At 36.2% G+C, this 27,182-nt stretch overlaps 1 protein-coding gene across 5 annotated transcripts in view; it reads right to left on the minus strand.

Annotated features, from left to right (window-relative positions):
- Nucleotides 1–27,182, minus strand: part of ATP2B1 (ATPase plasma membrane Ca2+ transporting 1) — a 128,285-nt gene that overhangs the window by 12,097 nt on the left and 89,006 nt on the right. For all 5 annotated transcript variants that reach the window (XR_003133372.3, XM_025439411.3, XM_025439409.3 and 2 more), the window contains exons 7-18: nt 26,192–26,230; nt 25,276–25,437; nt 23,411–23,625; nt 20,728–20,970; nt 19,166–19,407; nt 16,407–16,644; nt 11,609–11,788; nt 10,840–10,927; nt 10,361–10,467; nt 3,674–3,865; nt 3,220–3,433; nt 2,566–2,777 (exon numbers count right to left, since the gene is read on the minus strand). Coding sequence is in view for 4 of the 5 variants with exons in the window: in XM_025439411.3 (XP_025295196.1) it covers nt 2,566–2,777; nt 3,220–3,433; nt 3,674–3,865; nt 10,361–10,467; nt 10,840–10,927; nt 11,609–11,788; nt 16,407–16,644; nt 19,166–19,407; nt 20,728–20,970; nt 23,411–23,625; nt 25,276–25,437; nt 26,192–26,230 (2,132 nt within the window). In the remaining variant the exon portion in view is untranslated. The remainder of the gene's footprint in view (nt 1–2,565; nt 2,778–3,219; nt 3,434–3,673; nt 3,866–10,360; nt 10,468–10,839; nt 10,928–11,608; nt 11,789–16,406; nt 16,645–19,165; nt 19,408–20,727; nt 20,971–23,410; nt 23,626–25,275; nt 25,438–26,191; nt 26,231–27,182) is intronic.

The following is a 27,182-nucleotide window of genomic DNA, read 5'->3' on the forward strand; positions in this document are numbered from 1 at the left end:
TGCATTTCTTAAATGTGTGCTGAGGGAGCCTTGAATTAGGTGCTATCTTCTAAACTTTAGAAGTAGCTGCATTAAACAGAGTTCAAAAAGTTTTCTAATTGCAGGATTGCCCAAAGCCTTTGAGTTGTAGAAAGAAAGAAAAGAAAAGAAAAGAAAAGAAAAGAAAAGAAAAGAAAAGAAAAGAAAAGAAAAGAAAAGAAAAGAAAAGAAAAGAAAAGAAAAGAAAAGAAAAGAAAAGAAAAGAAAAGAAAGAAAGAAAAGAAAGAAAAGAAAGAAAAGAAAGAAAAGAAAGAAAAGAAAGAAAAGAAAGAAAGAAAGAAACAAACAAACAGAGAGAGAAGGGGGGTTGGGAAGCAGCTGGCATTTGAGTCTTTCCCTTCCACGGAGTAAGCTCAGAGCTTCATGTCCATGGTATGGTCTCTTTTAACGCTTCAGTAATTCTGCAATGTGACCTCATATTAGTATCCCCATTTCACAGATGAAGAAACTGCAGCCTGTCAAGGTCACAATTAATAAAAGACAATGATCTGACCCCAAGCTGACTGACTGACTCCTGAGCTTAAAGTTCTGTTATGTTATATTGCTTTAAGAAACCCCAAGTAGTGAAATAGGCAGTATCTCCTATACTTATCTGAGGATGTAAGAGCAACTGAAGGAATCAATGTTTCATGAAACACTATTTTGAAAAAACTTATTGTGTTAACTGCTACAAAGTAGAAGAGAGATAAAATATTTACAAAGAATGAAGGATTATTATGTACTTCGTGATCTGTCAAAAAAAAAAAAAAAGCTAAGAACAAAAATCAATCAGTAAATAAAAAGAAGCTAAATTTAATACAACTTATAAGGCAAAGCCCTTCAGGTACCTTTGTTCTACAATCAAGATTTTGGCTAGACAGTTCTAGAAACAAACAAAATGAGATATGTGTAAATCAAGGGCCATGTTTTCCTACCCAGCTGAAACTGTCTACAAAAGTGCTATTCAGAGTGTTGATCCATGATAAGAAGATAAGGAACAGGCACTAGAGTACAAATCGATGCACCATTTGCACAGCAGTACCACTGCTGCTACTACCACAGACAATCCCCCTGGCAACAATACAGAAAAACCCTCTGCTGAAATACTGTGTGATTAATGAAACAGCTGATTTATATTCTGACACATGCTCCTTATCTCACTGTGAACTGGTAATAAATGGACCAGTTGCTGGTCCACAGACCACACTTTGAGTAGTATTGGCTTATTTATAAGGCATTGAAGGATGATACTTCACATTAAACTGTTTGGGGTATATCAATCTTTGTTGGAAATCAAGTTACCAGATTTGCTTGATAGAGATAGGCAGTTAAATTTTCTGCAATCCTCATATATTAAAAAGATAAGATAAATCCAATTTTATAGCAAGTAAAAGCTAAAATTTTAGCTTGTCATGAACAATGATTTTTTATAAACCTGAATAAAATGCTTCCAGAAAATTCTTGTTACAAGTAAGCAACATTTCTCCTAAAGTTTATGGAAACTGAAAGCTAAAACAGGAACAATTATTACAGAACAATTAAGTCTAGGGTTTTGGCACCTAGAGTACACAAGCTGTGGCTGAATAAACTGTTTAAAATTCTTCAATCTTCATTTTGAAACAAGCTCCATCACTGTCTGATTCCTTCTTTGAAAAAGCTCACTGTTTAATTTTAAATCTTTTTTGTTTGGACGGTATAGGTGACCCGTGAACAATAGGGTTTTAATCCCACAGGTCCACTTATATAAATTTTTTTCAGTAAACACAGTACAGTACTGTAAATGTATTTTCTTCTTATGATTTCTCAGTAACATTTTTTTCTCTAGCTTACATTATTCTAAGAATACAATGTATATAACATATATAACATGCAAAATATGTGTTCACTATGTTATTGGTAAGGCTTCTGGTCAAGAGTAGGCTATTAGAGTTTTGGGGGAGTTCAAAAGTTATATTCAGATTTTCAATTATGTGGGTGGGCTGGGTAGGGAGAGGGGGTGTTTGGTGCCCCTATCCCGTGTTGTTCAAGAGTCAACTGTATAATAAAATCAAAAACTGGCACATACCAAATCAGGAAGCAGCATTCAGAATCATGTGAAATTCAGAATATTCATTTCAAGTACTATTAATTAATAAACTCAACCACAGACATACAATTACTATCAATTGCTAGAAGCAATTAAGTGATCACTCTAGCTAGACTAGAAACCAGGAAACAGTAAGATTTACCTTAAATAACATTAAAATTATAATAGTTTTGATAATGATATAGAATGATCAGTAATAGATTATGTGTAAAGTACCACAACCACAGAATCAGTAGTGCAGTTAACATAGTATTAGCTAATATGCTCTGCTCATGTGGAATTTCAGGATAGAGCATATTTCCACTTGAGGCAGGATATTTAAAACTATTTAGGCATCATTAAGACAATACAAAGAAGCCCCACACATACAGCAGTCAAGCAATTTCTGGAATAAGCTACCTGTTTATCTAATATTTCCTACATAATAATCAAATTTGAAACTATCTTTTCCAATTACCCACCTGTACCACAAAAGTGCCTAAAACAATTGTGCAGAAGATGGCATTATTAAAGATTCCTTCGAACACATTTCTTTCACCATGAATTTTCCGGGCATTTATTTCGTTGAAAAGTTGCATCAGCACAAAGGTATTAAAAACAATAGTATAATGTTCTGAAGGAGGAGCATGCAAAGGAGCATTTCTTCCACTATCAATATCGAAAAACTTTTCTCCTGAAAGAATGAAAAATTACTATTCTGTAGTTATCATACAAAATAATTTAACATTTTAAGAAAAGTATGCAATAATACAACCTGGCCAAACCTTTATTTGATCTCAAATGACAGCATAGGGAAAGTTGGAAGAAACCTGGGGTTATCTTGTACAACTCTCTTATTTTATAGATGTGGACACCAAAACCCCAAAATTATGATATCTAAGTTATGGCAGAGCCAGGACAAATAAAATAAAATAAAATCAGGCTCTCCTTATTTCCTCCCACTATTTATCATAGCTCTTCCCTAAGCATCATCCACTGACAAAGAGGATAAAGTAAAGATAAACGGGCAAACAGAACAACTTATGTTCCTGAAGAATTTGTAACATCAAAACATCTGGGATTATATTAGCTTGGAACAAAAACCACCGAAGCTTTATCAGGCATTGAATTCTTACCAGCAAATAAGAGTGTAAAGACTACTACAAGTTGATAGAATGCATGACCCAAAATATTCTTCATCATCGTGCGTGAGATGAGAGGCTTATTTCTACCATAAGGCTTCCGAAGCAAGAGAGATTCAGTGGGGGGTTCAGTTGCCAGAGCCAGGGAAGCGAGCGTATCCATTATGAGGTTTACCCACAGCATCTGCACAGCCTTAAGCGGTGAATCCTAGAAAAGATAGGTTTCCTAATAGACATTCACAACTATTCAGGGACTCAGCAATTCTCAGGAAGCCTTTTGTATTTAAAAACTTAAAGAACAGAACAGGATTACATTTTCATATTAATTAACCTACAATATTAATAAGCTTCAGGTTATTCAAATATTTAAGTACTTTAAAACAGAAGATTATACACACACTTTTGCTTTAAAAACAAGTATGTTTTAATAGAAAAACTGTGAACCTACTTGAGTAATACAGGCGCCCGTGAAAGCAACTATCACGGCTACCACGTTAACAGTGAGCTGGAACTGAAGAAATTTTGAGATGCTGTCATACACATTTCGTCCCCACATAACTGCCTTAACAATGCTTGTAAAGTTGTCGTCTGTGAGAATAATATCAGATGCTTCTTTAGCTACATCAGTTCCAGCAATACCCTATTAAAAAAAAATTCTGTGGATTAGAGTAAATATTTAAAACATAACTTTTAAACATCTGAAAGAGTGGTGTACAATAAACCAAAATTTACCCTTATACTTAACCAATGACTTATAATTTACTGTAAAAGAAGATAATATTCGAAGAGATCTCTAAGAAAAATATTTCATCTAAGCAAAAATCAAAGAATAAGGTACTGAAAATAAAGTTCAAACTGGGTTTAAAAAAGAAGGAATGAACACAGGCATCATCCCAAGTTCCTCCCAAATGTCACACAAGAAGTAAAAATTCAAAATCAGACTTAGTGGGAAAGGAGATACTGTAAGGAAATATTTTTTTAGGTTTTTTTAAAAAGATTATTTATTTATTTATTCATTTATTCATGAGAGACACACAGAGAGAGGCAGAGACATAGGCGGAGGGAGAAGCAGGCTCCGCATGAGGAGCCTGATGTGGGGACTCAATCCCAGGACCCCGGGATCACGCCCTGAGCGAAAGGCAGACACTCAACCGCTGAACCACCCAGGCGCACCCCTATCTTAAGAGGCTGGAAAGGAGATAACCAAATAGTAAGCAGGTTGCAGACCCCAGAGAGCTGAATCCTAAGCCAACAGTGGGGAAAGCAGAGAATTAACTTTTTTTTGTACAACAGAACTCTCCTGTGTAAGGCTCAGTACTTGGCAGCAGCACTGGAAGGAGGGTTGAAGGTGTGAATAAAAACAGAAGGATTTCTTTAAAGTCTACCAAAGACACTGAAAAAGAACCCCGAAGGTTCAAACTAAGAACTATGTCCACCTAGAATGGGATGCATTAATAAGTTGTGGATTGATAAAAAAACAAGTGAACTATGGCGACAGACAACACAGATGAACCTCATACGCATAATGATGAATAAAGGATGCTGAACTCAAACACGTAACACAAGATTTTTATGTTCACAGTTTGAGAAGAGACAAAAGTAATCTTCAGAACCCTAGTTATGTGTGCAGACAGACAGGGCAATGATTAGAAGACAGTGTGATCGAAGCATCTACGGGTACAGGTAATACTCTATTACTTGCCTTGCACTGAACAGGTCTGCTCACTTGTGATAATCCATTTAGCTGTGCATTTATGACTTAGTCACTTTTCTGTACATGTGTGATATGTTAATAACAAATTTAAAAGAAACGGCAAGTAGATCAAGGCCTCTTCCCAAGTCCATGCAACCAAGTGGCAATTTGCTATGCCCTCTGGCCTGTCAGAAGACTGCCTGCTAACCTATCTGAGAGGGTATGATATGACAAAGAAGGTCCGGGCAGGAGGTACCAAGCCCCGCTGAGTATAGGGGGTTGAGAGCAACTGTTTGAGTGTTGAGACCACCACCCTCTTTTCTCTACTTGTTCCTCAGAACATCGGTATTCAGGAGTGTCCTCCACGTAGCAGATTTGAAGATTCTTTTCTGGAAAATCTGATCATCCGAAGAGAAACAACCTAAAAATACTGCTACTCAAGGTACACTAAAGGAACTAAAACAGCCAAGCCAGATCACTTTACTGAGAAGCTTCTGGTTAACAAATCCTACCCACAGGCCCAAGGCTTTCCAGCTTCCTGCCGCTAAATAAGCATAGACAACCAAGAATCAATCACCTGACATCTGAAGAAAGGCTAACCTTAAAGACAGACTAAACCAAAAGGCAAATAGAAACATGGACTCTGCAGAGACAAAAACTTATTTAAAAAAGTCAAATCCTTAAAAGAGGTAAAAGATACATCAATGAAACATGAATAGGATGCTAAAACAAGAACAAAAAACAGATCCAAAAATAACTCTTGGAAATTTAAAACAATTTCACAAAGTTGAATATGAGTTTATTTCACAGTAGAAAGTTGTTCTGCAAGAAACCATCATTACATTTCAGAAGACTGGGGACTAAGGAGAGACGTATATATCTCCAAAAACAGAGAGGTTCAAAATTCAGAATGGTATGTGACAATAAGGGAGGAATGAATTCAAAATTCTGAGCGAAAAAATGATTTTCAAACTAGACTTTTATATCAAGTCAGATTAAGAATCAAGAGTGAGAAAAGGGGAGAGAGTTCAGTCATAAAAGTTATGAAAAAGTTTAACTCTCATGACTTTTTTTCTCAGGAAGCTACTGGAGAAAATAGTGTTACTCCATGAGGGAGTAAATCAAAACAGACGATGACATCGAGTCCAGGAAATACCAGGTCCGACATGAGAGAGAAAAAGGAAATCCTCAGGTACAGAGGAAAAAAACAAGACAGCTGGTAGCAGGCCTAGCAAAGAATCCACATTCAAACATGTTGGAAGATCTGGGAGAGGTATATCCAAGAAGGTAAAAATTTTAAAAGTGCCAGGTGATTCTAACATAAAGAATGGAGGATTTGGTGATGAGTCACAGGAGAACTAAGCACAAAAGTGAACGAATTTATTTTTATTTTTTTTAAAGTGAACAAATTTAAAAAAGCACAACGGATTTAAAACTAAAACAAAACAGATTTAAAACATGAATGAAAAAGAATTTATAGAGACTATTTCAAGGAAGTAAGAGTCATGGCAGACTATACGGTTCAGCTGAGAACAGCATCTACAGTCACAATAAGGACTGTATACTGGTCTATCCGAAAACACGATCGAATTCGGGTGGAGGAGGACAGGATAGGTGGTGTGCAAGTGCACATTAGGGAGGTGACAGTGGTGTGTGCCCAGTGTGCCCACAGAAGTGCTAAATCCTTATCTTCTTTAGTGAGAAGTCAATAGCAAGTGCTTTGTATTAAACAAATAAAAAAAAGCACCATCATGTCATGTCGATATATAGGGGCAAATAATTAAGGGAAACAAACAGCTAAAACAGTTGGTTTCCTTTTGTCAAAAAAATGAACCGAGAGAAATAATATGTGGTAGGGGACTTAAGCAGTAAATCTTATAAAATGATTTGACTCTTTAAATGCATTTACTGTTTTGATAAACACCAAAACAGAGTTCAAATCAAGCTTTTTTTCAAAAATATTCAATGGGGGAACAATCTTAATTTAAAATTGTAGCCTCTAGCTTCTAATCGGAATATTTTACTTTTAATGTGCAACGTACTTGACACATCTAAGCCTCACAGGTTTTCCTGTCTCTAATCATTCCCTGTCTTTTTCAAATGCAAATCTCATCACTTCCTTGTTCAAAATCCTTCAAAATTTAAAAAGTAATTTTGAGATGTTAATTGGTGTCCAAATAAAAATGAGTTCCATTGTCAAGTAAGTTTGGGGAACTTCCATCAGAAAAAGTTAAATAGCTTTTTTTATGAGCTTCCCTGAGCTATGTGCTGCCATGTGAGTCTCTAAACTTCTTTTATTCCACCGGAAGCCTGCTCGGGAAGGGCTGCTCTATGGATGAAAGAACAAAGTCCTTATCTCAGTATTCGAGGCCCTTTGCAGGTGCCACTTGTCAATCTTCCCTGCTTCGTAGTCCATTCCCCTCCAAGAGCACACCCTCTTCTGGACAAGTTCAACTTCTTATAGGTCCCAAGGGTCTCTGGGCTGTACTTCTGCATCTCCTCTTCCCCATCCCTCAACCCAAATGGCACTTCTCTCATAAAACCTTTCCCAGTCTCTCCAGGCAGTCTTCCTCCTTGCTGCACTGAGGGTCTTGTTTGGCAGCACTGGCCTGCCACTACACTCTGATTATTTATTTCTCTGCATGCTGAGCCTTCAGAAGACAACTACTCACTTTTTTTTTTAAATTTTTATTTATTTATTTATTTATTTATTTTTAATTTTTTTTAAATTTTTATTTATTTATGATAGTCACACAGAGAGAGAGAGAGAGAGAGAGAGAGAGGCAGAGACATAGGCAGAGGGAGAAGCAGGCTCCATGCACCGGGAGCCCGACGTGGGATTCGATCCCAGGTCTCCAGGATCGCGCCCTGGGCCAAAGGCAGGCACCAAACCGCTGTGCCACCCAGGGATCCCAACAACTACTCACTTCTATGTCTCTGGACCAGAATACTGAAAACAGCTTCTTAGTGTTTGGAGAATAAACAAACAAACCCTTTATTGATCCAAAATTTAAAAAGATAGTATTTTAATTACCTCAGGGAAGAGTTTACTACCAAAGATGTATTTGGTTATAGAAATCCATCATGGCATTTAGGCTTTGAAGACAGAAATATCTGCATGTTATGGTTTACTGAATTTTGATAAGAATAATGAAATACAATAATATAATCATATTTTAAATGTACCATAGAGGCTTGCAATTGAAAGGAATTTATGGAGAGTGGCTATATAGAGATAAAGCCAGAGCTCTTTGCAAGCTAGTAATGTACTTAACATTAGAGTCTTTTTGTAAATCTTAATTTTGTCATTCAGTTTTAGAATATGAAATTGAAAAACTGAATAAATACAGAGTAAACTCAAGCTTGACTGAACAAAAGTACTTTGAAGTTCAATTATTCTTTCTGTCTTTTAAAACAGATTGAGATTTTTGATGTGCTTAAAAAAAAGGTGGTAAAATGGACTAAAACCTTAGGACTTAAAAATGAAACAAAGCAGGGACAGGCCCAGTGGCCCAGCAGTTTAGCGCTGCCTTTGGCCCAGGGTGTGGTCCTGGAGACCCGGGATCGAGTCCCACGTCAGGCTCCCTGCATGGAGCCTGCTTCTCCCTCTGCCTGTGTCTCTGCCTCTCTCTCTGTCTTTCATGAATAAATAAAATCTTAAAAAAAAAACAAAGCAGCCACTGTACTCTATTTGTAATACTGTATTAACCTGTATGTACTGAAAGCCCTTAGCATATGCCTTAAACACTGAAATTTTGGGAAGAAAGCTTTTTATTTTTAAAAATGTACTGTATGTAAATGCCTTCCTGGTCAGCTGTCCTGATGAAAGGGAGAGTCCTGCTAAATGCTCAAGAACTGTAGAGAGTGATTTTGTGTTCCTAAAGTGAACAATGATCCTATTTGCCCACAGCCAAAGGAACAGGACTTAAATATTCCTTTCTCCCTTCAGCTACTTTTCACAAGTCTTCAGAAGTTCAGACAAATGTGCTGCCAACCATAATGAGCCTGGAATAGGGTAGGGTGGGGATCTCTGGGTTCACAGCTATTGGCTGAGGGCAGTTCACCCACATAATTTCCTCTTTCCATCTCTCTCATGCCTGTTGAAAGCTGCCACCATGGTGATGGTTCTCCTAAACTCCTATTTTAGCAGTCACAATATCAGGGGGACAAATCATACAGATAAACACTGGTACACATAAATATTCTGGTCTCTGAAATCTGTGGGGCAGGACTACATTTCAGAATTCAAGTTTCCTATATTTTACAAAGATAATGAGGCACTTATCTTCCATCACAAGTTTTCCCAGAGGGGGTTAGTATCCCATAAAAACATATTATCTATATAATGGCTATGAATGTTTGTTAAGTGGGACAAATAACTTCCTCATATCTGTTCAGAATAAGTTTTGGAGTCAAATGAGTCTATCGCAAATTTAGAAAGAAATTTCAGTTTTCAGATTTTTAGATTTGAAAATTGTGATTACGGACTTGTAGTTTCAAAAACTTGAAGAGAATACTTAAATTTCCTATGGCGCTGAAAGTACAAAGATTCATTCCAACACTGAAAAGCTTCAGGAAATCGATTCAGAGATATAAAACAACCTAATTTCAATCATTAAATATTTACGTAGCATATGTATTTCATGTTATAAATTTTAAATACTTCACCCATACTATGGTTAGAGTATAAAAATATAATAATGAAATGCTGAAATTTTCTAGCACTTTAAATAATCAAATATAAATTGAAGAATCTGGGGGGCGGGAAGCAGATTTTTTCCAATCCAAATAGGATTAGAGCTATTATATATGAAATAATGACATCCAGTTACTCTTAACAGATGTTTGCAGTTGAAGGGAAGATTCTCAATTATATTTTTAACTTACACACACATACACACACAAAGACAAATACTTTCTAATTGTTCAAAGCCTGTCTCCTGCTTAAGAAGACCACTGTGCAAGGTTCAGATCAGACGACAGATACTTAAATATTTTGCAGAGTACAAGGCAAATGATGATGCTATAGTTCTTTCAGAGTCATCTTCTAGCCAGATTTCACTGACAAAATGAACGTGGTTACAAGCTACTCAGACTTATAAGCCAGTTTAGGCGCAGATATTTTCACTCAAATCTTGAGGGACAGTGTATACAAGGGCGCCTGGGTGCCTCAGTCAGTTAAAGTGCCTCACTTTGGCCCTGGTCATGATCTCAGGGTCCTTGGATCAAGCCTCTGTGTCAGGCTCCACCCTCAGTGGGAGTCTGCTTTTCCCTCTCTCTCTCCCTTTGCCCCATCCCCACTCATGCTCTCTCCATCAAGCTCAAAAATAAATAAATAAATAAAAACTAAAAAAAAAAAAAAAAATCAATAGCAATCTAGCAACAAACAACTCAGCCAGAAAATTACAGCTGAATACTTAAAAATGTTAGTTAGGTTCCTACCATTGCAAATCCAACATCAGCTTTCTTTAGGGCTGGGCCATCATTTGTACCATCACCAGTTACAGCTACAACCTGGCGTTGTTCTGACACAGTGCTGTCAATTATACCTGAAACAAAAGTAAATATTTGTGCTGTAAAAAATATCACCTGTAATTAATAAGGTGATTCTGCAGAGTACCTTGACCAGCCAGTTTTACAGACTTGAGGTTAAAAACAAACAAACAAATATAGAGAAATGAAAACTGCTGAGATGTTGGACAAGGACCCAGTCCAGAAACTAAGGTTACATTAGGAGCAATATCCTGTTTTAATGAAGATAATCACAGTTCACTGAAGGTGTCAAAAGGAAATGTATTTCGGTTTTATTGGAAAAGATAATATCCAAGATTCAATCTATTATTCTCAATCTATTACCGCTTTAGGAAACAGAACACATTTCTGTATCAACAGATTGTGAGGTAACTGGAAAATCTACTCACCTTTAACCAGTGTATGTTTGTCAGTAGGAGATGATCTTGCAAGTACTCGAAGCTTTGGCCAAATCTTGTCTATCCGCTCTTGCTCAATCTATAAATGTTTGTGAAAGTTATAATGTACCCAAACCTAGTTTTATAATTCCCAAATTAGCTATCTGGCATATGTATCAGCAGTTCTCAACAGCGTGGTTAACAGACCAGCACCATCAGCAACTTGAGAGAACTTGTCAGAAATGCAAATTTTTTATAGCAAGGCCCCAAGCCTATCATCTTCTCAAATCCTTTGGGTTGGGGACCTAGCAATCAATGTTTCTAAAAGGCTCTCTAGGTTACTTTAATGCATACTCAAGGTTGAATACCACTACTGTATATACATATCATTATAAGATCAAATTTTAAAAATCTTACCACTGCCTATGAAAATAAAAACTCCTTAACATAGTATAAAAAGTGCAGCATTTGAGTGCCCTAAAATATGTTCTATCTATCAGCCTTTTCAAACTCTTCCTCTCATAGTTATTTGTATTATACTTCTGAAATTGACCTAGACTGGGGCGGGGGGGGGGGGGGGGGGAGGAGTGCTCACTCCCTTTAGGATAAATTTATCACTAGTCTCTTTCACTTCCTAAAACGTTAGTGTTTTTGCTTCTTAGATGCAGGCCACATTTCTCCACGTGTGATGCCTAACATAGTGCATATTTAATGCTATTTGTTGAGTGAAATTCCTAATACATGAAACATATAGCAACATAAAACCTAGAGAAACCCTTACCTCTCCTTTTTCATTTCGTATTCTTCGGTTGAAATCTTTACCTTCTAGGCATAGAAAATCTTCCCCGGGATGTAAAATACCACATTTGGTAGCAATCGCCCGTGCAGTATTAATATTATCACCGGTGACCATCCGCACAGTAATTCCAGCCCTCTGACATTTCTTTATTGCATCTGGTACCTGGTTTATAAAAAAAAAAAAAAAATCATATTATAAAGAAAATTAGTACTTCCAAAGGAAAGAAAAATCCCATTGAACAAGTAATGCATGACTTGCATAGTCCCACACATAATGACTATTTTAATTTCATCTCAAGATACTCAGTATTTCTTGAATTACTCCCAATAATCTCTTCTTTTCTTTTTTACTGCCACAGTCCTAGTCCAGGCTTCATTTTCAGTTGTGATCCCATTTAATTTGTTTGCATTATTTATTTGTAGAGGGCTTCTTAAAGTGTCCCCCTCCCCAAACATCATGCAATTCTTTTCTGGCTGGCTTTCTACCTTTCTGGTTTTACTGCCCAGACCACACCACAGTAAAATGTTGGTGTGTTCTTTAGGGTTGTGAGTGGCTCACTTAACCCTCCTCTCCCCTCTTCCACTGACGTCTTATCTTCTAAGGATGTCTTTTCTTATTCTTGTACCTTTAAATGTCATGTATGTGCTAATAATGTTCAAAACTACATTTTGTCCCACCTCACTGCGATGCTGCATTCCTAATTCCATCAGAGAAGTGGATAGTGGAATCTGGGTGTCCAAAAAGGACGATGTTTTTGAAAACGTAACAGAAACCTAAGGGTTACCTGACCTCATTCATCTCTCTTACCCTATTCATCTTTAAAGGACAAGGAGTCCCGTGGATTCTACCTCAAACCTACCCTGTGCCTTGTCTCCCCTGCTCGTTGTTTGTACAGAAATGTCTTTGTAAGTGGTATCCCTGTCCTAATGTGTGTTCCTCCTGTAAAACATCTGATGTATTTAATGACAGAATTATTTTTCTAATAGGTTTTCTTAAAAATACATGATTCCTCTACTGTTACACTATAAACTGCAAAGTTCTTAGTATAATAGAGTATCACACTTGAACCTCAGAATAGTTTTCTAGATTTATCTAAAAATTTTCTCTACTACACAATTGATGGATGAATCATCTATATACTGTTTGTGTCTCCGCTTCTCATGATTCCCTTTGCCTAGAAAATACTTCCGATTCTTCCCTAACCAGGAACTCCATACTGATTCCTTTTGAGCAGAAGATTCAAATGCAAATTCCTATAACATAAATGAGAGAAACACTGACAGTTACAAACCCAAGACTAATGCCTAATGAGAGCTATTTGGCTTTAGCCTTTATTTTATGGTAGAACAGACATCCAATGTTGACAGAACCTACCACTTGAAGAGAAAGCAGAAACCTACATTTGTGTACACTCTCTCAATATATAATGCTTTAAACACACATACACACACACACACACCCCCACATGGTCCAAGGAAAATCTGACTGAAGGCTAAATTTGGCTTTGCAGGTGGATGGTTTATGACTTCTACTGTAAATACAGTTTAACTGTAATGTCTCTGCAAGCAGCTTTCATGGCCTATCTAGACAAAACTGTGTTTTCACATAGCACATACTTCTATTACTTAAAAAGAAAAATCCGTATTCAATTTTGAAAACATCAGTTTGCTGTATAAATGTAATATATGCTCTGTTACCTCATGAGATAAAAAGTAACCCAAAATTGTTCACCCAAGCACTCACTGATTGGGTGGTATATCCTGAGATCATGTGGAAAAGGGGGACAATGAATAATTGGGAGAAACTGGTCTCAGGTTAAAACCATGTGACAAGTAATATTTAAGGGCAAATCAACATTTATTAATGGCTCACTAACCATACCAAATACCACACAAAGCTCACAAACCACTTCCATTTTTACAGATAAGAAATTGAAGAGAAGCCAATTATTTGTTCAAGTACCTATGCATATGCAATAAAGCTGGATTTACTCTAGATATCTAATTAATCAAAATCCTCTATATCAGAAATGCATAGTCCAGAATACCCACTCAGAGAAAGCTGCTTTATATTACACTGCCTACTTTAGTTTCAAAATACCCATCTCATTTTGTGATACTAAAAAAAAAAATTAAGTGCCACTTTCATGTTTAAAAAAAGATGAAACTCTCCATCAACCTCAATGATAACAGCAATCTATTTTCCAAAGGACAAAGTTGTAGACACCCTGATTTAATACCACATTTAGGTAGGAGTTAAGCCATAAATCAATGTATAAAACTTTGGTTTCCCTTTGACCAAAAGTTGGTAAACATTACCCACCTGGATATTTCATCATTTCTAAATAGGCTTCTGATTCTTATTCCATTGGTAATGCCATCTACCACTCACCCAGTGATGCAAGGAGACTGACTGTGCCTCCTCTATAAGACATCTAATTGTGGAGCTCTACTTTCCTCAGGAAATCTCCCAGAAACCCTCATGTGACTATTCCAGCCTAGGCCACTTTCAGGCTACTAGGTCCAAATGCCTACATGACATACATTTGGATGTTTCAGACACCTCAACAATGTCAAAATAGTAAATTCCAACCCAACAGGTTCATTCCTATTGGTTCTACCTCCATTTATTTTGAAATTATCCCTTTCTTTTCATCTTCCCTGTCACACTAAGTGTAGTGATATGTCATGATCATCTCTTGCTTGGAATCACTGCAATAATCTCCTGGCTTCCCTGCTTTATTTCCTCTATTTCTTACACAGTATCCAAAAGAGTATTTTAACACAAATTATGTCACTTCCCAGTCTGAATTTTTTTAATTACTTCCCAGTGAGTTTTAGAATAAAATTCAGAACTTTCCTTGTCTTTTAAGACCAAAGGTAATCTTATCTGCCCCTTCTTGTCTAGGCTTATGGCCATACTGGCTTCCGTTCTATCTTTGAAATAGCTAATATTTCCTCATACTTGGCCCTTTCTCTGCATTTTCTTTTCCATTTGCCTGGAATATTCTTCTTGCAACTGTTAATATGGCGGGCTCCCTTTTAGCCATCAGATCTCAGTTCAAATGTCATATCCTCAGAGATTTCCTGATGTGGTCTCTCTCAAGTTAACTAATTTCACCCCCTTTAAGCACATCCTTTATAGCCTTTTCATGCTTGGAACTGTCATCTGATATTACCCTCCCAATCCCTTCATAGGCCAGCAACAATATAAAGCCCCTGAGGGCAGGGACCAAGTCTTATTCCTTACAGAATATATTTTCACTTGGCATATTATCCAAGTACTTATCATTTTGTCTGTTTGGTTGTCTTACTTCTCCAGAAGACAAACTTCATCAGTATTTTGTTCACTGCACTATTTCCAGTTCCTAAAAATATACCTGGTACTACACATTGGATGTTGAATCAACTAGCTGAGAGTCACTGAACAAAAAAGCTGTTATTGCCTTTGTGCTTTTACTCATGTTACTTCTTTGCTCAGAATGAACTTACAACTGTCCCTTGTGGTCCAGTTAACACTGCATCCATTAAGACTCAGATCAGGTAATTAACCTCTCAGAAGTCTTACATGACCCCTTGAGTGGGTAACAGAGCCAGCGGTCTTTTCAGTACACATGTTTTAGACAAAGACAGGATTTGAACAGACTAGTTTAGTTCTGTGGTCCAGAGCTAATGTCTACATACCTCAATTTTTTTTTTCATCTGTTAATTGAGTAGTAAGTCACAGAGGTGAACATTAAATGAAATAACACACGTAAAGCAGGTGGCATAGTATCTAGCACACAGTAAGAATTCAATAAAAAGATGCTATTGCTTTAAACAAAGTTGGGAACTCATGTTCTGTGCCTATATGACATGCTCTAAATAAATCTAACGATGTACTAACATCATGGGTTATATTTACATGTTTGTCCATTCTCACCCAAGTGTGACTTCTTTGAGGCCAGGGAATAGATTTCAAAAATCTTTATGTCTATGGTATCCTAGTATAATGCCTGGCACATAGCAGACATAGTTGCTCAATACATTTTAAAATAAATGATTTAACAAAGAAAAGAAAAGTCCAGAGATGCATACTGTCAAATACGACAACAGGATGTTTATATTTAAAATAATAAAATTCAAAAATTCCATTTTCCAGTTGTACTAGCCACAAAAACTCAGTATTCACATGTGGTGAGGAGCATATAGAAAACTTCTATCACTGTAAGAAAATTCTACTGAACAGGGCTGGTTAGAAACTGAAAACAAGTAAGTTATTGCATCTATTATTTAATATAAATATCAATTGAAAGGGAAGCCTGGGTGGCTCAGTGGTTGGGTATCTGCCTTTGGCTCAGGGCATGATCCTGGGGTCCTGGGATCGAGTCCCACATCGGGCTCCCCACAGGGAGCCTGCTTCTCCCTCTATGTTCCTGCCTCTGTGTGTCTCTCATGAATAAATAAATAAAATCTTTAAAAACAAAATAAAGATGTAAAGGACTTAAAAATAAAAAAATAAGTGAATAAATATCAACTGAAAAACCCACCCAGTTCAAGGCGTTGTGCTAGGTTATGGTACTATCAGTACATAAGATCCCAAAGAGAAGTGGTCTAATTAAAAACTGTCAATAAGTAGCATATACATCACTAGCACTATTTTTTCACCTGTTTTGGATTCACCCAGGAAAAGAGTAAAATCACAAACACCAAGAATGTACTAGAAAGCTGGTTCCAGTCAGTGCCTGGATCCCCTAGGGTTAAGAGATTCTGCACATGCAGAGCACAGAACGTTTCACCACCTCAGGTCTCACAGGGTCTTCAATCCCCACAACAGCAATGCACGTAAGGCCGGTGACAATATCATTTTCATTATCCCACTCTGGTTCAGGTTCTCCTGCTGGGAAATCTCTGAATGCAAGACATATGGTTCTCAAGCCTTCTGATGCCATCGGTTCAATCACTGTTTTTACAATATCATCACGGTCCCTTGGTCTGAATACTTTTGCCTCACCATTAGCACTCAAGATTTTGAAACACCTAAAAGGAAATGTTGAATCCAAACATCAATAATTAACAAAATTAATGGTTAATGCCATTTAAGTGAATTGGAAGGGCTAGAAATCATGGGATGTGACATCTGGAATTTAGAGAATTGTGTATGTTGCATTTCTACAGACTTAAATCACATTTGCTTTTTACCCTCCCCTTTACACAACAGTTCTAATCTTTATGGTTCTCATTTGACAGTTCTCCACTTTATCAGTTACTCTAGATATTCTCTAAACCTTTTCTTTTGGAAATGCTATGCTTTTAAATTTTCACAAATAATCTGGTTTCCTCTAGTGGCAGAGGAGAATAAACTACACACCTGCCCACCTTGGTACAGAATTCAGCATTAACTTTAACACAAAATTCACAAGTATTTTTCTTTTAAAGTAAAAAGTCAAGTTCAATCAACCCCTTACCTGAGATGTTGTTTCATCACCTATATTGTTTTATATAACCATGAAAGAAAAAAATAACTTATTGTTAAAATAAGCATTCTACTGGAATGAGAGAGATAATGACAAAAGTTTTATTTTCAGTGACACTAACTACAAACTTTTAATTATGTAGTAAATTGAAGTCACACTATGTACACTTCCCTATTTAAAGTTTATTTTTCATGACTCCTTTCTCTGCTGCTCTCCCTTGGTGATGCCACCTCCTCCTGCTTCTAGGTGGGGGACTGCCAAATCCAAATCTTCTGTTTTATTTTCCAAAGCTCTCCATCACTTTGAGGACCTCCATTTGGATGCTGTATCAACACCTTAAACCTACTGCATGCAAGACTAAACACTGCCTCAACATTAACATTCACATTAGCCCCAATAATTTCAACGTAAATCTAAATCTAAAGTGTTTACCTGAACACTTCCTTTTGCCACATCCACTATATAGCATCAGCTCCTAAGTCCCATTGTATTTGTTTTCTTAATGGTCTCCTAAACGTTGCCTCTCCTTTCTGTTTCCACTGCTACTGCATCCTTCTGGCTCTTACTTCAAGCTAGAGCCACTGTAATAGCTTCTTAATTAATATCTGTCTCCTGTCCATCCTTTCTTTCACCCCAACCCACCTTACTTCCTGATATAAGAATTGTCTTCAATCACAGATTTGATCCTTCAACTACCTGATAAAAATACTCCAGTTACATCCTCTGGCCCACTTAATTTGTCCTGCTTATTAGCCTAATGTGTAAGAGCCCCTACGACAAAATATAAGTATTACTGTGGGACTATTTTCTATCAGACTCCAAGCTAGATGTTTCAATATGCATTATTTTATTTCATTGTTGCAGTGTTGGTGGCCAAAAAGTTTGATTGGTTTTGATTCAGAATCTCTGTACCACCTATCTGCTGTTCAGCAAGACACGGATGAGACAGATTTCGAACCTTTCACACTGACATCAGATAACCAAGTGTACAGTAAAGGGAAGAAGGCTCTCTGTGGCCTGTGTGTCACAAAAGCCCATTACTACCCAGCTGAACTGTGCGACTAGCCACCTCCCCAATATGGCCTGTGTACTCTCACCTCCTTTCCCTTACGTGGCTTCCTTTACCCTGATGTTCCTACTTCATACCAAAACCTATCTAAAGTGCCACAGCTTTTATATGACAATGATCTCATCTTAAAACTCTGCAACCATCTGTCATATGCTGCCTTTTCAGTAATTTATTTATAGACCTGTTTCGTAAACCTGTTAGAATATAATCTGACAAGTGTTCATCAAGATAACACTGGATTATAATCTACACAGAAGCAAATTAAAAATAAAGATATTTTAAATGTTATAATTTCAAATGAGCTCTAATTCTCCAAGGCTGCTCTCAAACTGTGTTTTTAAATTCTCTACTTCTCCAGTGGATTTAAAGAAACCAAAATAATTTTAACACCTATAATAACATGCAAACATTAGGGAAATTACACATCAATATGTAATGTCAAAATTGAAACTACTCGTCTATAAAAGGACAGTAAAAGAGAAAGATGGTCATTCAAAATGACAGAAGATATTTAAATATGACAATGCAGCAGCATAAACATAAAACCTCACTCTGATATAAAAGAATTCTTAAGATCTAGTGTTCACGCTTTGCTATTCTAAACACTTATCTATAATTCATCACATATTTTGAGCTCACTATCTACAATGTGGTGTTGAAGATCTAGACTTGAGTTTTTCTTCCCAGGCAGCCTTTATTTTTCATGATCCTCTATAACAACGGAATCCACATGTCTCAAAACAAAGATCAAGGTTTACTTCATTACGTCTACCCAATTGAATGTAATGGAATATTTTCCCTACAGCAAAATACTATGAGATAAAAGGAACCTAAGTACCAAAATGGCAGAGTAGCATGGGCAAGTATCTAGATAGCATTAAAAAATACTGAAAAGCTCTGAAGTCCTATCAAATGCCTGATGTGCACAAAAAAGGAAACAGCAACAGTAATAACATGTAGGTAATTCCATAAAGCAACTACGAGCAATTTATTCATCTAAGCATTTTACTCTTACTTTTTCAGAATTATCTCAGATGCACCCTTGCTGAATATTCGATAACTTCCATCTGAATTTTTCAGGACAGTACTCATGGACTTCCTAACAGAATTGAAGGTGTAGACTTTGTACAGTGCTTCTTCTGGTATTTCATTTCTAACATCCTGATAATCTCGTTTTAAATCCAAAAGAAGTCCCAACAAGGCACATTCAGTTTTATTACCAACATGACGAGGTAATCCACCCTCTTTCTCTGGTGGCTATAAGAGAAAAAGGTTTAGAAGCTAGTATCATCTTGTTTCTCTATGACAGTTTAATTTATAATGTAAAATAGAATGAGACATTCTAAAACAAAACTATATAGGAAATTTCTAGTAATATCAGCATTTCAAAGAGGGACATAAAAAGGTACAGTAGGAAGGATCTCTGGGGCGAGAATGACATGGATTCCAATCTCAGCCATGCCAGTTACTAGCTACGTGAATTTTACCCCACTGCTGTGGTCCTTGGCTTCAGCATCTGGAAAACAGTTGCACTTATGACCCAAGAATTGTGTGAGATAAAGGCATGTAAAGTTTAAAGCTGGCTCCTAACACACAGAGAGATTTAATAAATTTTAATTCTTTTCCTTTTTCTCTTCCTGTTTTCATTGAACATTTATGTTGAATAATTCAAAATTAAGTCTACTATACAAGTTTTTAAACTTAAAAGAATATGCATTAAAATAAAGCACTGTTGCTTTAAATATATATAAAAGCTTTATTTCCTTCATAGAATCTTCACAAGTAATTGAATTATCACTACAGTTATAAGGCCAGATGTGATCATCTTTACTTAACAATTGAAGACAATAAAGCTCAGGCTTTCAGCTAGTAAAAGGCAAAGCTAGATCTAGAACCAGGATCTGGTAACTTTTCAATCTAATAATCCAATTCATGCATATTTTTGCTAGACAACTTGTATTAATTCTGTTCATGGTCTTCATCCATAAATCACTAGAACACATACCAAACTCCAGCAATTCCATACTTTATGTTGCAAATAAGACTTTTAACTTGCAAAGTTAAAAATATTTTATTCTAAGGCAGCACAAAGTCTAAAATTACTTTATTGAGTTAGTTTCAAAAGGTCTAAAGATGAGCCCATTGGTAAGATCTACTAAGAAACCAAACAGAGAATATAGCAAGCATATATAAAAACATATTCATTTAAGTTAAAGTCTGGCTTCAAAATTTTCTTGAGAAAATTGAGTTTACTTTCTATATAGTAAGATAGTCTGGTCTTTCACAAAATAAGCTAAGAATTTAAAATTAAGAACTTGTTCTAGTTATAAGGCTTGAGAGTTTCTGAACAGGGGAAATTCACAATAAAGGAGGAGGAAAACACAAGTAAACCAAGTTTAAGCTGATCAACAGGTTTTACTCGTAACATAAATGGTATAACTATATGACTTTTAAAACCTTAACACATTCAGCTCTCCAATTTATATATAATAAGGGTAGGTCTGAAGAGCTACATATAATCTATTATTACACATTTTAAAACTAATTTTCATACGTAAATTATTAAAGAAACCTTACCAATATTTTTGATGTATAAGCACAATTCACAGAAATTCCTGTTACAAGATAGGACAAAATATTTGGTGGAATAGCTTCTGGTTCAGGAATCTTTTTATAGTGTTTTTCATTTATGTAAGCTTGAACAACAGTCATTCTGTTCATTGTCAATGTCCCTGTTTTATCTGAGCAAATAGCTGTAGCATTTCCCATGGTTTCACAAGCGTCCAGATGCCTTACTAAGTTATTATCTTTCATCATTTTCTATGGCGACAAAAAAGAAAAATCACACACATACACACAACAACAACAAAAAAACACTAGTTAAGCTATATATAAAACCAATCATCTCATTACATAAAATTGTAAAGTCCTTTAAATTAAGAACTAAAACTCTCAGCTATATACAGGTATACAGTATAAAGCACCAATTTAATACTGGAAGAATTTTACTATATTTGACCTACTTAAATAAGCTAAAGAGCATACTGCCTTTCTGTAGTCTCAATTTTTTTTTTTTTTTTACCAGTGCCTAACCTAATCTAGTAAGTGAATACAGACACCTGCACTCATATGCAAATCATGTTGACTCTAAGCCTCCCACAGCCTCTGTGAAGTGTCTTCACATTATATAAGAGCAATGACAATCTGTCCTCCAAGTACAGTGGTACTTGAAGCATTGTAAAAGCATATGACATTTAAGGATTAAGTCTCCTTATAAAGTGGAAAACAAATCACCACGGAAAAAGTAGCTTTTATCAGTTAAAATACAGATTTGTGGGTATACGGCTGCCTGATTTTTTTTTTTTTCACTCTAACAGACTGAGATAACATATCAAAACCAGAGTGGGTCATTTTTATCTTTTCCATATGCCAGTATACCTGGTATTCTCATCCTTATGATAATCTTTTCCTCTTATTTACAAGAACAAAATAGTTTCTAAAAAACCAAGAGTTTTCACAGTAGCCCCAAAAGGCATTTAAATGAAAATGCTTGATAATTCATTTTCAAAAATGTAGAATGGGTTAAAAACTACATAGAGCTATTTTACAAAGTATGTTCTGTGACTACTAATATGTAGGATACTGCAAAATAGGTTCCTTGAAGAAATAAATATAGGGAAGAAAGGTGTACCTCCCAAATTACTTGTGATTTGCATGAATGTTCAAGATTAAAAGAATGAAGTCCTACAGTGAAAAAAAGGTGCTCAAAAAAGAAAAAAAAGGTGCTCAATTTTGCACAGTACTAATAAAGGATGGAGAAAAAGAACAGTAATTAATAACATATGGGCTAAACATTTAATAAAAACTTAAAGAACAGTAGTTAAAATGCTCTTTATTCATTTTCTATTAAAGAAATATAAATTAATTCTGCCTATATCTTTTTGATCCACTGAAAAATTAATGTTATTAATGACTACTCAAAATGAACTGACAGAACTGATAAAATGAACAGTATCTAAAACTTGTCTACCCTAATTATTTCTAATTATTTCAAAACATCAAAAAAAGACAAATAGGTGATTACACTATATTTCATCACACTGAAACATTTACCATTTGAAAATGAAAGATATACTTAAAGAAAATAAACTCAAACAGTAAGCAAACCATATTCATATCATAATAGGTTTATTATAAAAATGTATTGGAATACTGAGGATCAGAGTGCTAAAGCAGAAACTAGGACTATTAATATTTCTCATCACCACAGCAATACTACTTAAGAATAGCAAATTTAACATCAGAAAATTAACAAGAGTAGCATTCTTCTTCCCCATTAAGTGTAATTTTATCTGCAAAGCCATTTTAAGAGATCAAAATTGCCCTAGCTAAACCTTTTTAAAGATCCAATTCACCTTTTCCATATAAGATATAAAATTAATTAAAGTATTAGTAATCATCAACCAGATTACAACTTCAGGTAAACAGTAGTGAGCAAAGGAGTCAAAGCTCATTTTTAGCATTCTACTTGGAAAACAAGAGCTGAGCTACCACGGGTAACACTGGAAGAGACTTGAATAAAGAGCGGGTAATTCACAGGAAGGAACAAGTAGGCCCCAGATTCTGTGACACATGTCAGTGAGGCTGAAGAGTGTGACCAGAGGGAGACAGGTACAAGATGAAGCCCGAGAGGTCAGGAGGGCCACTCCGGGTAGGATTTTTTCTAAGTGTTTTATGCTTAGGAAATAATATAGCTGAATTATATTTTAGGAACCGGAGTCTGTCTACTGTGTGGAAGCTCAGCTGTGTTATGATGAGGACAGGAGAGCAGAAACAAGGAGGCTCATGAACTTTGGACTGGAGAGAAGCCTCTTCACTGTTTTCCCCACAGGTCAATGACAAGCATTCTTACTTTAACTATAGAGATGGGGGATAAGGAGGTGATGTGACTTGCAATGGAACTACCATACAGTGAAAATTAAACTAGAACTTTGCCTCGCAGTGTTGTGCTTGGTTTTGTGTCAAGAATGCCCTGTGAGGAAGTGTATACATCTTGATGTATATAGACTTTCAACTTGGGGGCAGGGGCGGGGAGCAGCGAGGATGAGGAGACCCGTGATAGCATTTATAAAGGGAATTATAAATTTATGGAAAACTTCTACTTTCAGAACCAGAAAGAAAAGAGTAACCAGAGATGTGAATTTTCTCCACCAAGGAAAGTTTTAAACTTAGTAAATCCACTTAACCCTTTCCTGCTTACCTTGACTGAATACGCCAGCGAGATAGTGACCGCAAGGGGAAGACCTTCTGGTACCGCAACCACTAGAACTGTAACTCCAATAATGAAGAACTTCACAAAATATTGTATGTAAATTGGTGTGCACTCAGCAAGCCATGGTCTCTTCTGAACCCAGAATGTATCAATTACAAAATATAATACCAGAATGATAACTGTGATGGCAGACATCAACAAACCTTTCAGTATATTAAAAAAAAAAAAGAAGAAGAAGAAAAATAAGAAGAAGAAGAAAAAAGATGCCATTATTTCAGTAGTCAGACACTATTCATTGTCAGGTACATATTAGCCACTGGAAGAAATTACCACTGGTTTGATGATACTTACTTAAATTTCTCTGAGAAACTGTTAACTTTTTTTTTTTTTTTTTTGGCACCTAACTCATCATTTGGCATTGTCAGATTTAAATTTCTGCTTCCAAGTATAGCCCTTGTCCCCAGGAGCGCTGGTAGAAAGTGTGATTCCTAGACTTAACTGTATCTTCAGCCTTCTACTAAAGCTAAGACAAAATAATAGGCAACGACAAGGAAATACCAAAAGCTTAGAGTAAGCAGGTACTTTATATGCTGGCAACTGCTTAATGTTGAAATAGAAGCTGGTAAAAATCTTACCAATGGGGAGACTTGGAATTAAATACTCAATCCTATGTTTTTTATTAATAAATTCTCAATTGTTATTTTTTCATCTATCCTTAGTGCTTCATGTTTTATAAGCCATTTACCTATTTTGTGGACTATTTAGTCTTTTACAAATGTTTACTAAAAAATAAGACAAATCTACATATTTGCACCTAATAATCCAACCATTTTCCCATTCCCCCAAACAATCCACCCTTTTCCCCAACACTGAGGCAGGATTACTATTTGGCTATATATTACAAAAAGCAAATATTGGCTATTGGATAAACTTAAGAACAGAAACAAAAGCCTCACTTTTTCAATATACTTTTAATAAAAGATGCTGATTCCTCCACTTGTTCTTTCACATAGATGATACTGGAGGGCATGCTCTGTTTTTAGCTAAGAGCTCTGCTTCTGCTCTTTGCCCCCCATAAAAAGTGGTTGTATTAACAGGTGTTTTATAGTGAGGATAGCAATTTGGAAACTGGTCTCACCAGGATGGTGCTCTAACTAATCAATTCAATTTAAGTAATTTTAAGAAAAAAAAATTTTTCATCTTCAGTAAAAAGATGAGCAAAATGTGTGGTGAAATTTCTTATTAAAATATAGTCATGGGGTACCTGGGTAGCTTAGTTGATCAAGTGCTTGGCTCTTGACTTTGGCTCAAGTCATGATCTCAGGGTCCTGAGACTGAGCTCTTTATTAGGCTCTGTGCTCAGTAGGGAGTCTGCTTAAGGATTCTCTGCCCCCTTCCTCTCCTTCTGTCCCTCCCCTTCACTCATACACATGTACTCTCTTTCTCTCCAATCAATCTTTCGAAAAAATAAAACACAGTTGAGTAATCTGTTCTGAGAAACTACACTACTAGCATTCTGTCTACTGCTCTCAGTTATCATGAGAAATTCACAGATAAGAAAGAGTATGGGCTTGTGAACTGGGCAGTCTTCATTCATCCTAACCTGACCACTTATTATGAGTTCCTGCCACATAAAATGGGGATAAGAGTCCCTAAGCTACAGTGATATTATCAGGATCTGTAATAACTCAAAGACCTGGTATATAATATAATGGATAAAACTGAAAATATTTTTAACCCCCTCTCCACCCACAGAGCAACAATTTGCAGCCTTAAGTGGGTCAAAAGATCATTTTCAAGCAGGTTAGCATATTTTAAAAGCAAAACACCTTATTTTCTTCTGTACATCATACCTGCTTTGCCAATCTGAACAGCCAGCTTTGTAAGTTTCCCTTGTAAGACAGATTTTTCCTTTTTTGGCAAATTTGCTTTCTTTTTGTCTTTTTCATCACCATCTCCACCTTCTTCACTCTTCAAAGGCTGCATTTCCATGGCTGCACCATCCTGGGCTTTTGCTAGATTTAAGAACAAATAAAACCTCACTACATTTTTAAAGGCACACAAAACTATTAGCATTTTGAAATGATTTCTGAAACCAATCAGTTTCTTACAGAAGCTGAAAAGATTTAAACATTCAGCTTTGTGTGTGCATAGGTATATGTCTAGCCAGAGAAAATAAGACAAGAGTGACACTACTAGGCTGTGAATCTTCATACCAGATTTGAGTATGTTGTGTCAGGTAATAGGGATGAGGAAGAGGAAGAAACATGGGATCCTTAAACTAAGAACTAAATACCAAATCATTTCTCTTCCCCCCTGTTGTGTTTGATGAGATTTACCCCAAACACTATAAATCCCTTCCACATGTGACCATAATGTAGAACATTATATGTAAACCATATAAATAGAAAAATGTACATGTTTACAGACCTAAACAAATGCAAAAAAAAATCTAAGTTGTTTCTTACACATTTTTCTTAGCAATACTACAGTAACCGATATTAAAAAACCTGAAGTGTTCAAGTTGAAAGTTACCTACATCTGGATTTTTCTTAGCATAATACCACAAATCACAGTTAAAATCTTACTGCCATTGTAAAGGCAGCCTGAGTAAGGCAGTGGCAGGAAGAGAAGTTAACTCAAGTTAACATCAACTGTTTACTTCCCCTGGTACCTGTATCCTACTTTTGGATGAATACAGTACATAGTAGATATACTTTTGGATACAATGAAAACAAGCTAACTGTACTTTCAGCCTTGTGAACTTACCTTTATTGCGATTCTCAATAGCTCCATCTTGTTTCTTATCTGTAGGAACAAAATGGGAATTAAAGCTTTCCAAAAGAAATGAAGACAGTCATGCTAAATTATGCAGAGGTAGTTCACATTTCTATAACAGAACTGTTACACGATGGTGTGCGCTCTTATAGATTAGAAAGCATTTGGCTTGTAATGATCTTCCTGCGTCAATCACTCCCTAGGTCTTAACCAGGGGAAATACTCCAAAATGATTTGGGGCATCTGTACTTGTTTGTTTTCTCCATAAGACTTTACTCTTTTAGATGCTGTAATGAACCCAAATATGGTATAAGAGGGCCTCAAACTAAATACACATGCAATTCTAAGAAAAGAAGAAAAGGGCAGGAATAGGGAAGGAAGGAGAAATGTCATAAAGACAAGAGGCACATGAGAAGGCTGTGATGAGAATGAGAGCCCAAACTATGTAGATAGGAGGCATAAGTAAGTAAAATTCGAGTATGAGGGTAAAGAATAGGCCAATAAGACTACCAGTTAAGGTATTCCCCAAATTACTTTAAATTTGGAGAAAAAAGATGGGAACATCTGAAGCAATAAAAGTAATCAAGGAAGGAATAAGTCTATTGTTTGGAGAAGGCAGTATAATACTGAAAATAACAAAGAGGAGGCATTCAGCCAATTTTTCTTCCAATTTCTCTATCTAGAAGACCATCTTCAAACTGGGAAACATGGAACAGAGTCAAGAAGGAACAGATGCTCAAGATAGACGAGGAGATAGTAAGAGAGTATCTAGCTACTTTCAACAAGCTGAGTTCAGAGAGGGACCAGACAGCTACATTCTAGACTAGGCAGAAAACAAGAAAGATTACCCTGAACTGCTTCTGAGTAACAGCCAAAGCAGTTAAGGGAATGAGAGAAGGACTGAAATCCACAGATGGAAACATGGCCCATTCTATGAAGAAAAACAACACACCAAACAGAAACACAGTCCCGACAATCAAAA

Source organism: Canis lupus, chromosome 15, assembly GCF_003254725.2.
Source record: "Canis lupus dingo isolate Sandy chromosome 15, ASM325472v2, whole genome shotgun sequence".
Classification (NCBI taxonomy): domain Eukaryota; kingdom Metazoa; phylum Chordata; class Mammalia; order Carnivora; family Canidae; genus Canis; species Canis lupus.